Source organism: Falco rusticolus, chromosome 4 (genome assembly GCF_015220075.1).
Source record: "Falco rusticolus isolate bFalRus1 chromosome 4, bFalRus1.pri, whole genome shotgun sequence".
Taxonomy (NCBI): domain Eukaryota; kingdom Metazoa; phylum Chordata; class Aves; order Falconiformes; family Falconidae; genus Falco; species Falco rusticolus.
In genome coordinates this window covers 68,864,188-68,879,726 of record NC_051190.1, presented here as the reverse complement: position 1 = coordinate 68,879,726, position 15,539 = coordinate 68,864,188, and the positions used below count along the sequence as shown (strand labels likewise).

Sequence of the window (15,539 nt, the reverse complement as noted above, 5' to 3'; positions counted from 1 at the left end):
GTTGGGGTACCTCTCATTCTAAATTGGTTTAAAAAAAACACACCGTTTGCTGGGTACTGGTATCTGGCTGAAATCCTGACCCTGCAAAGTGTTAAAATTGTGATCAGCTTTAGTGAGGCCACAGTGCAAAGCAGAACATGACAACAACACTGCTTGCATTTTCTTCCAAAAAATGTAGTCGTAAGGATCCCAGTGAGCTTAGTCCAAGCTTTCTTAAGGAAAATAAGTTATACTGCTTCCCAAAAGCAATCAGACTCACAAAGGGAAAGGGAAATGGTTTGGCTTTCCAGCCTGAAGCCTCTGTGGCACTTTGCTGAGCACTGGGGGAAGAGGGAGCTGATGGTCCCATATATGTGAAGTAGGGAGAAGCCATTATTGTAAAAGAAACACATGCCTGTTCCCATACTCTTGTTTTTGGTTCTAGTTCAGTAGTCTTCCCGGTGTGCCACAGAGGGACACACCACTCACACACCCTCCCCCAGTTAACAGATCTCAGGAGGTCTGCCAGAGAAAAGCAGCATCAGACAAGTACTGCACCACATCTCTTTGTTAACGTAACAGAAGTGCCCAGGAAGGAGATGGAGAGAGAGAGAGATGGATCCCAACCTATTTGAAATCACCTCAGTGTAGAAGAAAACTGTTCTTCTGAGACATCTTCCTGGATAGGTGGGACAGAAGCCATGAAGTTACCTCCTCCTCAACCTTTATTTCCCTCTGCTGTCTTAGTGAGGCTAATAGACAACATGCAGCCAAAGGAAGCGTATCTGGAGATGTGAGATCTCGTTGTGACTCAACAGGCTTCCCACCTGCTACCCAGGCTGGGGAATCCACTTACCAGCTATAGACCTGGGCGGTGCAACCAAACACTAGGACTCACTGTGTGATTAATGTGATTAATAAAACACCATAAATCGCTGCTCACAAGCAAACCACTGTCCCTGTTGATATAATGGAAGTAGTGATCATATGTTGATCACCTATGATAGTATTATAATAAACAACACACAGAAAGGTAAAGAAATAGACTACAAAGTTGATCGACCCATTATAGTAAGTGGACAAAGTAAATAGACACACGACCTGCTCGGAGGAGAAGCGCTCTGTGACGATGATAAGGGGTCTCGGGCCAGCTGAGAGGGAGCTTCACAGAGCACTTTCTGAGTTAAGATTTTATACCTGTACAGTCATGAAGGCAGTTTGTATGGATAACTTTGACAGGCAAGCCTTTTTTATCAGTTTAGACACAGCATGGAGGTGTTACAACATCAGGTGGGTGCTCCCCCTTAGCCGATAGGTAGTTTTTATCTTTGGGCTTTATTCCCCTTGAGATGGAGGGTGTGAGCGAGGTACTGTTATCACATACGCACAGTAGGGATGGAGGGGTTCAGAAAGGAGAAACTACCGGGCCTATGCCTGGTCCTGCTCCTTTCTTTGTGGCTTCAATGGCTGTTTCCCTTCTTCAGCACACTACTTCTTTGTTGGTGGTGTTTTCCAAATAACAGCCTGAAGCTCACATATCTGTAGCTTACATTTACTTTAATTAGGGTTAACCTGTATCTGTACCAATTAGTGATCAAAGATCAGGGGAATTCTGCAAAATAAGAATAATTAATGTCTTAATTGCACAAGCTCTTTCTACACATTTTATTTTATTGTCATATACACCAGGAAGGTATTTGTATCCCTTGTGCTGGACTAGTTTTTCAGGGGTTATATCAGCTTCACACTTGATAAAAACAATTCAGTAAATAAACAATGCCTTAGATTTAAATTGGGAAGCAGAGAGGTTGAAGGTTCCAGATTTCATCACATTTATGTAACGCACATCAGATTTGCGAGGTTAGCAAAACTGTCAGCCTCATAGTTTTGCAAACAGATTTACAGTTACAGACTGAATTTTTGCACTTTAAAACATCCTCCCATGAAAGCACGAATAAACAGGGACTGACAAAATATGTTGAAGGGGAGAGTAAGGTAAACTAATACCCCAAACAGTGAAAATGCTATATTTAATAAGATTGACCCTTTAGGTACTACATCTGAAGAGTCTGTTCATCATTTGAAAGCAACGTGTAACTCTTGTTGATGTTAAATGAATTGAGTGAATACAAGGCCTGGGAGGGTAACTAAAACTTTTGCATGTCTGCATCCTCTTTTTAAGGTATTCCTCAAATACTATCATGTGGAGCAGCTAAATTTAATGCGGAAGGAGACAGTTGACATGATTATTTTGATTCAAGCTTGTGTCAGAGGGTGGCTGGGTTCAAGAAGATACAAAAAGATAAAGGAGCAAAGGGAACAAAGTGCTATTAAAATACAGTCAGGTAATAGCTTTAAAACATTTAACATTTTGCTTAAAGCTAATGCATGTGTACAGTTGATGGATGTGCATGCTGGGTGTGGATTTTGCTGTTTTCCCGCTGTTGCATATGACAAAATAACTTCTACTTGGTGATAACTGTTCTTATGAAGAAAAATTTCTTTTAACCAGTTATGACAATCTCTTTACCGAAGTTATGTTTATCAATGTTACATTTAAAAGGCAATTTTAACAATGGAAGGACATGATTGCACAGATGATACCGTTATTAATAATATTCTGACATGCTCTGACAAGTTAGATAATATAATAATGAAAATAAAATGTATTAACTGTCCTGGGTAATAAGACCAATTACTGTTGATGGAGACATCAACTGAAATTTTTAATACAATTCAAACTTCATCTTATTTTACATTCTGATTCTCTTATGTTTTGTATTCATTTCTTTCACAATATCTGTACTCACTGGAAGATGTAGGTTTTATGTAGATTTACTTGTGCTTGTTTGCTTTTGCTTTTTGAAAGATAAAGCCTGCAAAATATTTATGAATATTTCAATGGAGGTCTGTAATTCTTTCCAGACTTTTTTTATTCTTACAGCCTTTTGTGTAACTAATGGATTATTTCATTTTTGACATCTCTTTTCAGCTTACAGGGGGTTTGTTGCTCGTAAAGAATACACAAATGCAAAACGTAATAAAAAAGTGGAAGAATATATTACTAGATTTCAAGCAAGTAAGGACTGTTTGCTTTCATGGCTTTCAAATGTGCTATTCATACACAATATGTTAATCCAGATTCTTTGCTATTACCTAGCTACACTGATTGACTATGCTCATTTACATATTCTGAGGTATAATTTATCTATTATGTATCTATATGCAGTGGTTGAAATGGGTCGGTGTATTGCATTACCTGTAGCTCAAAGTGGCATAGAAGTACTTTGCACAGCTGTGAAGGGGGCTGGTTAAATGCCATAGCAAAGCCTTTTCACTCCTTATCCAATATAAGTGTTACAGCCGTTGTTGTTGAAGCCCCATATGACACTGCGTATAATGTGTGTGCATGCTGCTCTACTAGGAATAGGATTTGTTACATATCAGTAATAGTTATGTTTGACAAGACTACAACCTGTAATTTCACTCATGGTTTTTGCCATCACTCAATCCAGCCTAGCAAAATATTTCTTCTTTTCCGCACCAATTATCACCTTGGGCCCAGATGTATATTATGTGACAACCCTTTTTCCTCCCTATATTTCTGTCTCCCCTGTGCCTGCAGAGATGTCCCCAAGTCAGATGTAGTGTGGGCAGCTCTGAAAGCAGCAGCAGTACAACTAGAGAAGCACAGGTCTGAAAACAGCTGGCACAAATCTGTGCAGCACTTTCAGTAATTGCAAAGGCAGCAACCCCAAATATAAGGTAGTGCTGCCAGTACCCAGGCAAATCTAGATTTAAACTACCTCAGATATGCGTTCACGAGTGTATACCAACACCAATGCTGGTTTTAATCATTGTCTGATCAGTTAATTGCACTGAGCCAATGTTAGTGTGCACTGATGAGCGTGTTCTGCAGTTGGATGCAGAACTTCATCAGTGTAGAAAACAAATGAAAACCAGAATAAAATCCAGTGATGTGCCAAAAATAATGACACCTCTGAAAGTTGTCAATTATATCAGGATTTTGAGCAAATGCAAAAGTATGAATTTACCACTTTGCTTTATTTGTTGATTTCCCCAATGTTTCTTCTTGTCCACTTTGTCCTGTGTGCAGTTTCATTTCAACTTCTTTCAGTTTACAAGAAGCCAGAACAAAATAGAAGCCCATTTATACTTAGCTCTCTCAGGTTCCCACCCCACCCCTGCCGTGTATTTCTATAGCAATACAAAATTCCTCTTTCAGTTTGAAAACAAAGCTTAGACAGTTACTATCTCCTAACTGAGTTCTCGGGAAGTTTCAGAGGTGGTCCAGAATAAGTCTAAAAAGCCCAGAATTAGCTTATATTGGCATGTCCATTGACATTGTAACTTGATTTATTTCAAAATAACTCCTGTTGAGTAGCTTTTGTATGCAAATGAAATGAGGATTGGCTCAGAAGTCCAAGAAACTCTACAAGTGTTCCAAGTACTTTACAATTTGCACTTTCCTAAGGCCCTGTCAGACTGCAGTATAAAAACCAGTTGTACTACTCCTAGTAAGTATTTGGGTTCCTTTACCTTGCATCTAATTATCAAGATGTCATTTATGTCCCTTTTATATAGTGCTTCTTACACAGAACCACTGCACCTAGTGGATCCCAAGCTGTCTAAATTATGAGGGGTATACTAAAGCAAAGAAACCCTAGCACCAAGTTATGTGAATGTGTTAGAACAAACTGCTTGTGCTCCCTTCCCATTCTTAAGTGAGCTTGACCCTTTCCCTCTGATACAAACCACTGTCAGCAGAGCTGGAGTAAGAGCTCCCGTATCTACCATCTCCTCAGGGTATTTAAATCACCTGAATCCTTAAATCACCTAAACCGCCCAAGTCACGGCATTGCATTTGGAATTAAGAGTTTAACAGAATGCTATGCTCTTTTTAATTTGCCAGGGATTAGCAGATTTGTGCTGAATTCCTGGAACTGCAGACTTGTCCAAATCAAGCACTGTGGAGACTGTGCCAGTTCCCATTAGGAAATTATTTGCAAGTTCAGGAATTTTTGAAGCAACATTTCTGAATGCAATTCAATTTCTGATTAAGACACTTCAGTGTAGATGTCTACAACTGACCTAAGTGTCTAAACAACTCTTACAGTCAGCAGAGCCTATAGTTTGATTTATTTTATTCAAAACCACCAAATGCACAGCTCATTTGCCCCCATATTGGTATCTAGTGTCATCTGAGATGCCCTAGGTTATCTTGCTGGCCTCCACAGCTTTATTTCATGTGGTATACCCAGCTTTCTCTCTCCAGAAAGTCCTGTCTGTCTGACTCTTTCTGCCAGCTCTACATAGATGCCTCTGCTATGGCAGTAGATACCTAGATGCCAGCAGCTGCATCAAGCCCCGAGTCACTAGTCAGTGCCTACACATCTTACAGAAGACCCAAGTCCTTATTCATCCTTGTTCACACCAGAAACTTGAACTTTTACCTCCCACAAAGCACAAGTAGCAAGTTACCCTTGCACCCAACTACTGTGGAGCTTAGCACATCTTTCATGCTGAGCTTTTTCATTCTGACGGATGAGTCTTTGCAAAAAGGATCATGAGCTAAGTATTCTCTAACTGCTGAGCTATCAAATTTTCCAGTTTTCTCTATCTATTGAATGTTCAGCTAATTCCACGCCTGTGCCAGAAGAGAGCCTGGTAATCTCTGTAGCCTTATAATCAGGCATTTCCCAGGGAAATGAAAGACTGAGTCAAATAATTGCCTGAATCAGGCAGAGCAGGTACACGAAGCTGCGAGCACTGTGTTCCAGAGGCATTTATATAGCACTATGCTTCTGCTTCATTCTGCATCTTCCTGTATTTTCTTAAGTCAAATAAAATACAAAGAAAAAGCTTGTATGCATCCTCATGTAGAATGGGTACAGCTTTCTGAAATCTCAAAAAAAATTTTGTGGGACAGAATAATTCCAGATGAAACGTAATCATAATAACCACCCCTGTCCGTATTTCCTTATTTGTTGTTCAATGCTGTTATCATTTGACTCTCTGAAATGTGTGGGACACCCATTGCTTGTTGCCTAAGCTTGTTTTGTATTACAATTTGTGTCAGTTGCCAGAGGGTACTTACTCAGGAAGAAGAGAAAAGAACTAACTGAGACAAGAAACAAAGCAGCCATAACAATTCAGTCTCACTACAGGGGGTATAAGGAGAGGATGATCTTCAAAAGGAGCAGGTAGTAGTATTTTCTATCTCTTATGTCACTGAAATGTGTCACTGAAGAACAGTGATAAAAGATAAAAGTGAAGTGAATTAGGATTAATCTAGACATGTATGCAAAGGTAATGTACATTTATGTGGAGATTTTTAATGTCAGTAGCCAATCTTCTCATACTTTTAAGACCAGAGAATAAAGGCATATTTAGGGGAAAGATCAACAATATTGTGCTTACCTGTAATGTTAATGTGATCTGTAGACGAGTCTTTTTCTAGAACTAGCTCATCATAAAAAAAATGCTCAGGCAAGGGTGAGACAATAGCCATGTGCAAGGATCTGTTCTCAAGTCACTGTTTCAGACAAGCATAGGTGATAACAGCGGGAACCCGGATGTCTTGCTCAAATCAAACAGCTAGAAATTAGGTGAGGTGAATCACATCCTAAATCTCTCTGCAATGTGCAGTCCCAGTCTCTGAAATGGAGCTAGTAGCGCTTTGCTCATCGCCGTTGTTTTTTCAGTGATAGCATTTAGGTAGGTGGAGACTAGTCCAGAGAGGTGGAAAACAGCTGTGAGGGAGTGCAGAGTCTTTCGGAGGGAAAGAAGAGGGTGGTAGATTTCACCTGGCACTGAAATTTTATTCATAGTAACAAAGACAGTTTAGGGAATAGGCCCTTTCAATGTGACCTGGACGTATGCCCAGCATTGTTCTTTTTTTCATTCCTAGTATGTCTTGAGACAGTTTACTTTCATGAATACATTTAGGATTTTGTGCATTTATACATATTTGAGGTGCTAAAGTGTTTCTGCCTTCTTTTTTTTTAGCATTTAAATTAATTCTTTACTACTTTATCAGCCCTCATGCACCCTAAATTTTCCCCCTAGCAATTTTCTGTGAAGAGTTTAAATTATGTCCCTTTTCACTTTAAGAAATAATGATAATAATCAGAAAGACAGAAATTGTTTTGTTTTCTTTAATCCCACGAAATCTTTCCCATGTTGCAATGTATCAAATTGCCATTTAGTACACAAACATCACCAAAGGTAGTTATAAAGTTGTTGCTATCCTTCATCTCCTTCAGCTATAATTTTTGCCCAAAACTCTGTTCCATTCAGGGAATTACTTAGTAAGGAACAAACTGAAAATGCAGCATCCATTAGCGAAAAGGAAAAGGATGAAGAACTTCAAGATTATGAGGGGAGTCCAGCTGGAGTGAAGAGTGCCCTTCCTAAAAATGAAGAAGAAGCAGCTGTCATTGTTCAGAGCCATTACAGAAGCTACAGAGTCCATGTAAAAATAAAGGAACAGTGTGAAAAAATAGCAGAGGAAGAGTTATCTGCTGTGGAATTCCTTGAGGCGCAACTGCAGCCAGCTCAAAATGATACACTGGAAGAAGTAGCAAATGAGGAGACTGAAGATGAAGCTGATGCTGTTACTGACAACGAGTGCTCAGGGTACAGTGACACAGGGAATGTACGGGAGCAACAGAGGACATCTGCTGAAGGAGAAGGAGCTTCTGTGAAGCAGAACCCTGTAGCAGAAAGTTTTGGTGAAGGTGAAGAACAGACCTCTTTGGAAGAGTTTTTGAGCAAATCTTCAGTCAAAGTCACAGCTGAACCTAAGCCCAAGCAAGAGCAAGGTAATCCAGACACACTCAGTGCAGATGGGCAGAATCACAAATCTGCTGTTGTCCAGCCCAGGACTGAAAGGGATGTGGAAAGAAACCACCTGAAACATGAAGCAGTGATGCCTAGAGGAGGTAAAGGAATTATAAGAAGGGTGTCACTAAGAGGCTCACGGAAGCAAGTTGAAGCAGAAAAACAAGGTTCAGAAGACAAAGAGAAGGCAGCAGTGGTTATACAGAGTAGTTACAGGTGTTATAGAAGGAGGGGACAACTCAGAAAAGAAGGGAAACTGCCTTGCAGAAGTCAAGAGAAAACTATAAAGGAGCCAACAGAAGCAGTATGCGTTCAGAATAATGATCCTCAAATAAGAAAAGATAGGGAAAGCACCAGTACAGAAGCTGAAGTCTCTAAGACACTGAAGGGAAACTCGGAGAAAGAGGCTTGTGATTTGGCAGCCTTTTCACGGCAGGTAAGAAGCTTCTAAGCCACATATGTTGAGCATAATACTCTGAGCAGTGACGGGATGGCAAAGTTACTTCACTGGCTTCAGCGGCACCAAGGTTTTACTCTCCAAGACTGAGATTTTGGAATGGGTGTTCTACAAAAATGCATATTTTGGGCTGCAAGAGAAAATACCCTTTTCAGGAAGGAGGGAAAGACAAAGAGCAGTGGCAAAAATTATGTTGTCTTAACCTAGTTTATGTTAAATGCAGAAGCTTTGCCTTTGTTGAAATGTGCATTTGCCAGGCAAGACCCTTAATTCAGTAACCTCATGAAATATCTCTGTAAATAAAACTAGAAGTTGCTGTGTCAGAGACTCACATGTGCAGAGAAGTGTGCCTACAGCTGTAGAAGCTATTTTGCATCAGCAAGGTACCGTCTGCTCACATGTGAACCAATATGACGCAGCTCCAGGGCTGGGCTGCAGTGTGGAGTTTCCGGTGTGTGGGGTTTTTCCTTCTTCCTCCCCTCCCCCCCCTTTTTTTTCCTTCTGTTTTAAGGGAGATGGGGAGGTAAATGTGGTAGGGGTCTACACTGCAGTCAGTGGAGCAATACCTTTTGAATTCATTCTCTAGTCCACTATTTTACCTTCGATTACTTTGGAACGTGTATACTTCTATAATAATGTAAACTCCTGTGTTATATTTTTTAGATATCAAAATTATCTGAAGACTACTTAGCACTGCAGCAAAAATTGAATGAAATGATACTGTCACATCAGCTGAGACCCGTGATGCTGTCCAAAGATAAGCAAGCTAATGGCCAACTTTCTTCTCATGTTTGTCAGCCAGGTAATGTTGAACCTTACTGTTAGCAGAATTTTCATTTGTAAACAGGACTGTCAAGAAGTGACTCCTAGTCATGTTTTTAAAGGCCAGGGAACAGTGTAAGAGTTAGCTCTGGCTTTTCATATAATTCAGGTTGTACATTTTTGCACTAAACCCCAGATCAGTACGTGTCTGGAACATAGTTTTCATAGAAAAATCCAAGCCTGGTTGGAATTTATTTATTTACCATTTTTCTTGGTATTTCATTTCAGTGCTGCTTAAGATTGGTGAATGAATCATTGTAAGACCTAGACATAGCATCTCTAGGAATACTTTTATTTGGTAAAAATTCCACATTGGCTCTTTTTTACTTCTATGTTGCTGAACTGTGTGTGCTATTGGTAAGATACGGGACTATGTGTTAAAAACAAAAATTTTTTAGGTACTATGTCAAACAGTTTACTAAAGTTTGTCACATATGTGCTGAGTAAAGTTTTAGCTAGCCACAAAAGCTACTGAGGCTATAAAAATTTAAAACTTCTACCCATGTTCATAGGTAAGTCCTTAAAATTATAAAGTTTTATTAATAATTGGACTGCATTTAACTGGCACACTTAAGAGGACATTACCTCTGAATATATACTCCAAAATTATTTATATTCCAGTTAATGTGGGCAGTGGGGGCTCCTAAAATGCAGGCACACTTGGAGCAGGTTAGGTGGCAGTGGGGAGGAATGCTGGTAGAATAAAGGTGGAAGATATGGAATTCAGAGCATGCAGATAGATCATGAAGATCTGTGCCCCGTGGAGAGGTCCACAAAGAGCTGACTGAGCAGCTCAAGCCCCTTCACTTGGAATAGATGTAACATGGGATTTCCTCAGTCTGTGTCTTGGGGCTGCAGTTGTGGAGGAAAATGAGGATAAACATGGCAGATGACGGGGTGGGTCTCCATTTCTGCAGTGGGATTTTGCCAGCTCATGCCACTGCACTGCCTCTGGGGAAGATTTCTGCTTGCTCCTGCACAGCAGAGATCAGATGCAGGGCTGTCCCTTGCTGCCCAGAGCTAGTTGTACTATTTTCACAATAATGTTGTGGATTCAGCTGTCACGTATGCTGAAACTTCCTTGTGTTCCCATGGCTACACTGAAGAGATCCTAAAAGTACTTCACCCCCACCATACCGCCCTCTCAAATGGGCAAGCTGCTAAAAGGAGGGCTTGGTGTTTACAAAAGCTAAACCTTGAATTGTAAACTGGCTGCTGGTAGATACTTCACATAGTTCAGGCTCTTTCAAAGACCAGTCTGCAAGAGAAAACAAATGTGAAGTGGAAATCTAAGTGCCATGATCTTTCATTAAAGACAGAGCAATGTTTCTGATTGCCATCAATGTACAGAGTTCTCTATCAAATGTTGCTGATTTTGACAAGATAAATCTAAAGAACTAAAAATGCATGCTTTGGAAAGTAACTCTTGGTTCTCACACATTTTCCTACAGAAGCTAGAGAAGAGAGGTAGATAGAGGGAAAGGGAATACACAAATCCCTGTTTTATCAGTTAAAGATCTCATTACGTACAGAAGTGAACGAGGTGAAAATGTACCAGTATGTTCATGCCATGTGCAAAACACAACGAAGTCTACCCTTCACATTGCTATAAATTTAAGTAGCATTGCAGGAGGCGAAAGGATGCCAGGATTAGCCACCTCTGCAGGCAACCCTGTAGAGTGGTCATCAGTCAGACACTTAGCTACCCTTTATCTCTGAAAATGTCCCAGTGCTTCAAAAATCCGTGGTGTCATAATGCAGAGGTTTTCCAATGGCAAAGTGTGTGAAAGTGCTGAGTTGTAGCCTTTTGAACATTGACACGAAAAATGTCATACATCTCTTTGAACCAAGTCACAATGCTTTTTAAGACAACACTGAAACAGTTGTTGAGTTGCACAAGAGACCACGTCTTTGGCCTCATTTTAATGAATAAATGGAAATAAGAACAAGCTAACGTTGTGTGGTCTTAACAAAAGGAGTATTTATTTTCTTTGTTTTCTCCTGACAAATGTCTGCATGTGTGACATGACAGCACTTAGCTCTTTTGTGCATCAGGCAAAATCTTTAAGAAAATTCTGATTAATTACAAGCTCACGCTTTTCTTCTCTTTATCTTATGGGTGCAAAAATTAACTATTTGATATTTTGACTTATTGGCTTTTGTAAAAAGGAAGTCAGCAATAGCAATCATAACTGTAAAACAGTAGGAAGCATCAGAAAGAGTCCGGAATGCTCAGATTCATATAGATTAAAACATACTTTGTAGTCAAGGCATACTCATTTCACTATGGCTTATTGTTGTAGTTTAACCCCAGCTGGGAAGTAAGCACCACACAGCCACTGGCTCACTTCCCCCCCTACCCACCAGTGGGATGGGGGAGAGAATCAAAAGAGTAAAAATCAGACACTCATGGTCTGAGAAAAAGACAGTTTAATAAGTACAGCAAAAGCCACACAAGCAAAGCAAACCAAGGAATTCATTCATTACTTTCCATCAGCAGGCAGGTGCTCAGCCATCCCCAGGAAAGCTGGGTTCCATCACGTGTAACAGTTACTTGAGCAGACAAACACCACCACTCCGAATGTCCCCCCCTTCCTCCTTCTTCCCCCAGCTTTACATGCTGAGCATGATGCCATGTGGTACGGAATGTCCCTCCGGTCAGCTGGGGTCAGCTGTCCCGGCTGTGCCCCCTCCCAGCCCCCTGTGCCCCCCCAGCCCGCTCGCTGGTGGGGGGTGAGAGGCAGAAAAGCCCTTGGGGCTGCACAAGCCCTGCTCGGCAGGAACGAGAACAGCCCCGCGTTATCAGCGCTGCTCTCAGCACAGATCCAAAGCACAGCCCCGTACCAGCTACTGTGGAGAAAATTAACTCTATCCCAGCCCAAACCAGCATACTTGTGCGGAATTTTAGCAAAATATTTTTATCAAAATAAATATGGTGGACACATGCTTTTGGTTTTGATTAAATTGCTTTAAGTTGGCAAATAGACAAGGTGAATACAGAGCTCAGGAGGAGTTACTCTTTTCAAAGCTGAAATGGGTGCCACTCAACTAAGAAGCAATGACAGAACTCACTACAGAGAAATTTGCCACTAAAGCACAAGCCAGCTAAAGTTGTCCTACGAGCCCTTAAACACTGTAAAGCATGAGTTGGTACCTTCTATCTCAAACCAACCTATCCCTCCCAGCCGGGTTACTGCTGTCCAGCTCGTCACTTAGCGAATGCTCTGCTCCAGTAAGTCAAACCACCCCAAAACCAGCCCTCGTAGAGTTCTTGACAGAACTCTTGTTCCCAGTCTTTCTGTAGCCATCTTTCCCTTTATACAAGAGGCAGTTATTATCCTTTGAGCTAGGTCTGGCTCCTTGGCCCTCCTGTCCGGCTGGTCTGAGCTGGGCAGCCGTAGTTTGTGTTCGCAGTGTTCTGTTGTTGACTTAAGTGTAGCTATTCACGATAGATGTCGTGAAGGTGAGTTTTGCCAGACACTGAACTTCAAAAAAGTGCAAAGGAAAGCCAGCCAGGTTCTAGTCAGGCTCTGTGTTCTGCTAGCCTTGCTGGCCATGATGTGAAACTTCACTCCCTGCAACACTGTGGGTTTGACAGTGGATACCAGGCTCAGCCGCCCACCTGGGGTATGGAGTGATGCAAGCCTTGACTTCTCACATCCCTGTGGCTAATCAGTCCACTGAGAGACCTTTCTAGGTGTGGAATGTGAAATTTCTTTTTCTGCATTTGAGCATAATTCACACAACAGGAAAACCGTTTCCTTTCCAGCTATGACCAATGGGCAGGATATTGAAATAAGGGTAACATATAACTTACAAGGGTAACGCTGCAGTAATTCCCCAGCTTGCCTGTGAGCCGATTGGAGCCTAAGCATTACAAAGCTCAATAACAAAACTGCATTGTCTAAAGTAGACTTTTATTATAGCAAACATGATCTAACTAGTGGAGGGAATATTTAAGTAAAAATATGCTGTGTTTAGTTCATTTAGGTTGTACTGTCTACAACACAGGAGTTACCAGCATTCTGGATACTGTACTTTCTTCCTGTATGCAATACAGCAAGATAACTACATAAAACAAAGACTTGCAGTAGCGTACTGCAGGTTGTCACGCTGAAGTGAAGCAGACAGATGTGGTGAGTGATCCACTGTCTATTAAACAGGGAGGAGCCTCCCTGTCTTCTTGCCTACATGGTGTGTTACAGTACAATTTATATGCACACATTTACAGATGGATATGCTTTTAATGCAGGTTTCCCTCTAGGGCTACCTTTGCTGTCCTGCCCTTATGAAGGCAAGGATTGTTGAGCTTTAGCTGTTCTTTAAATCATGTAGTACTTACCTATTTGTAATTACTTTGGTCATTTACATTTATTTACACTTCTTCCTCAGCTTCACTAGTTTTATATGTCATTTTACAGCTATAACACACGAATTGTATTTTATAGCTGTATGCCAGATAGGAATACTTGTCTGTCTTCATCTGTGGGCAGGTGGCCGTTGTTCAGTTTGAGAACTTACCGACTCCTCTGATAAAATATTTTATTACATTGCTACCCACAGAAGGGGAGGAACTGTGGGGCAGCTGGGTGGTGTGCTGTGACACATTCAGATTTTCAAAACTGTTTATTTTAATAAAAACACAAAGCCTGCAATTTAAAGAACATATGAGGAGAAAGGTTGAATTAGTCTTAAATCCACAAGGTTAAGTTGTTCTTAAGTGAATGTGTTTTTATAAAAATGCATAAAGCAAGCTGCACAAGGTTCCTGGAATAAACAATATTCTCTGTGGCTCAGATTTCTTGAGTGGGTTATATTTGCTTGCCAAATGTTTTCAGCTAAATGTAATGACTGCATCCCAGGACAGCACCTTTGGACTGCTAGTGAGCCTTGGGTTACTGTGGTGTCAGAATAGATGCACAAATGGCCACTGTCAAGTTTTTTGAAGTCAAAGCTTGAAGTGAGGGGAATTTGACCATTAGGGGAGCAAATTCTTTCTTTTTTTCTCCAGATGAATAATGGTGCCCATCCTTCTAAGTATTAAATGACAGTTCAAGTACAAAATCTCAGGAAGATAATTTTCTATATTTAGAATGAAATTCACACAGTACGAGGAACTCCAGTACAGCTGAGGACCTTTTCAGCTACAAGAAGTGGTGAGACAGGCAGGGTTTTCATCCAGGATATTTTACACAGCACTATTTATGGGGGCTTCATGGGCAGCCTTTGCAAGGAAAAGGGAGCCTGTGTGGCACTGGGTGAGCAGAGTAGTATTCTCTGGCTGGTCTTTCTTCTTTGCAAGGCAGGGAGCACTGAGGCGTGGGACTGGAGAAAAGCAGGGTAGTCAAGTGCTTCTGCTGTCTGATTGTTCTCGGCTACTAGAGTCACCCTTTGGACACCATACAGCCAGGACGTACAAGGAGTGTTGGGAGCTGGTCAGATCTGTGGCAGAGCATAAGATCTGGAAGGTCACGGAAGTGGAGTACAGCATTTTCTTTAAACGTCCTCTCTTAAATAGCAATAATCTCCAGTCACCATACTCCAGAAATGAGAGTATTAGTGTCAGCCAGAGACTGAAACTGCTTCCCTCAGTGTGATTGGTAGGACTTAGGCCAAGAGATCAAACTCTCAACTCCTGCTGCATGCAATTGGAAAGTTCTCGGTCTCTTGCAGTTGCTAGTTCTAGGTCTGTGCCAGAATAATTGCTCTGTTTTTTTCCAGATTGCTAAGAGTTTGCACCCATCAACTGTAATTTCCAAATCTGGCCATGGTAAACATTCCATGAATAAACAATACCTAACAATCACTAACCAGAATATTAAAGAGCAGTGCTTTTCTATGTGCACATGCCAAACTTGAGTAATTACATCCTCACACTGCGTACAATTAGGACAGTGAAAAGGAATGTACATAAATGTTGTAAGCAGTAATACCTGTTAACTTCTCATTATCAAGCCCTGGAATTCCAGTCACTATATTTGCATTTTTCTGATTATTCCCAACCCTCTCTACAAAACCCATACAATTACTGCTTTTACTCGTTATTCTTCCTGCTTTATTCTGAGCTACGCTTTATACTTCTGTCCCTGTAAGATGTGGAACAGTGCTGAATCAAACATGTAACATTACACTTAAATGACCTGAAGATGGGCTTATCTGTTTCTCCAGGTGTCCTAATAAAAGAGACCTTTCATCACTTAGATGCATATCACAGCTGTAACCACACTATTTCTCTAGTCTTCTGTATAAGATCTGTTGTAAGTCATACATTAATTTACATTAGCATCCATGGATGTTGATTCCTTGAGATTGTTGTCTTCTAAGCTTATCATTGTATGTCAGAATGTGCAGACATAGTTCAGCCTAAAGAGCTGTTGATACTGACTTATCTTTATTCAAGCATTTCTTGCACATACTT

At 40.8% G+C, this 15,539-nt stretch overlaps 1 protein-coding gene across 9 annotated transcripts in view; it reads left to right on the top strand.

Annotated features, from left to right (window-relative positions):
* MYO3A (myosin IIIA) overlaps positions 1–15,539 on the top strand; it is a 127,873-nt gene that overhangs the window by 98,661 nt on the left and 13,673 nt on the right. For all 9 annotated transcript variants that reach the window (XM_037385723.1, XM_037385718.1, XM_037385719.1 and 6 more), the window contains 5 exons: positions 2,162–2,324; positions 2,972–3,058; positions 6,080–6,203; positions 7,300–8,278; positions 8,963–9,101. In XM_037385723.1, the coding sequence (XP_037241620.1) occupies positions 2,162–2,324; positions 2,972–3,058; positions 6,080–6,203; positions 7,300–8,278; positions 8,963–9,101 (1,492 nt within the window). The remainder of the gene's footprint in view (positions 1–2,161; positions 2,325–2,971; positions 3,059–6,079; positions 6,204–7,299; positions 8,279–8,962; positions 9,102–15,539) is intronic.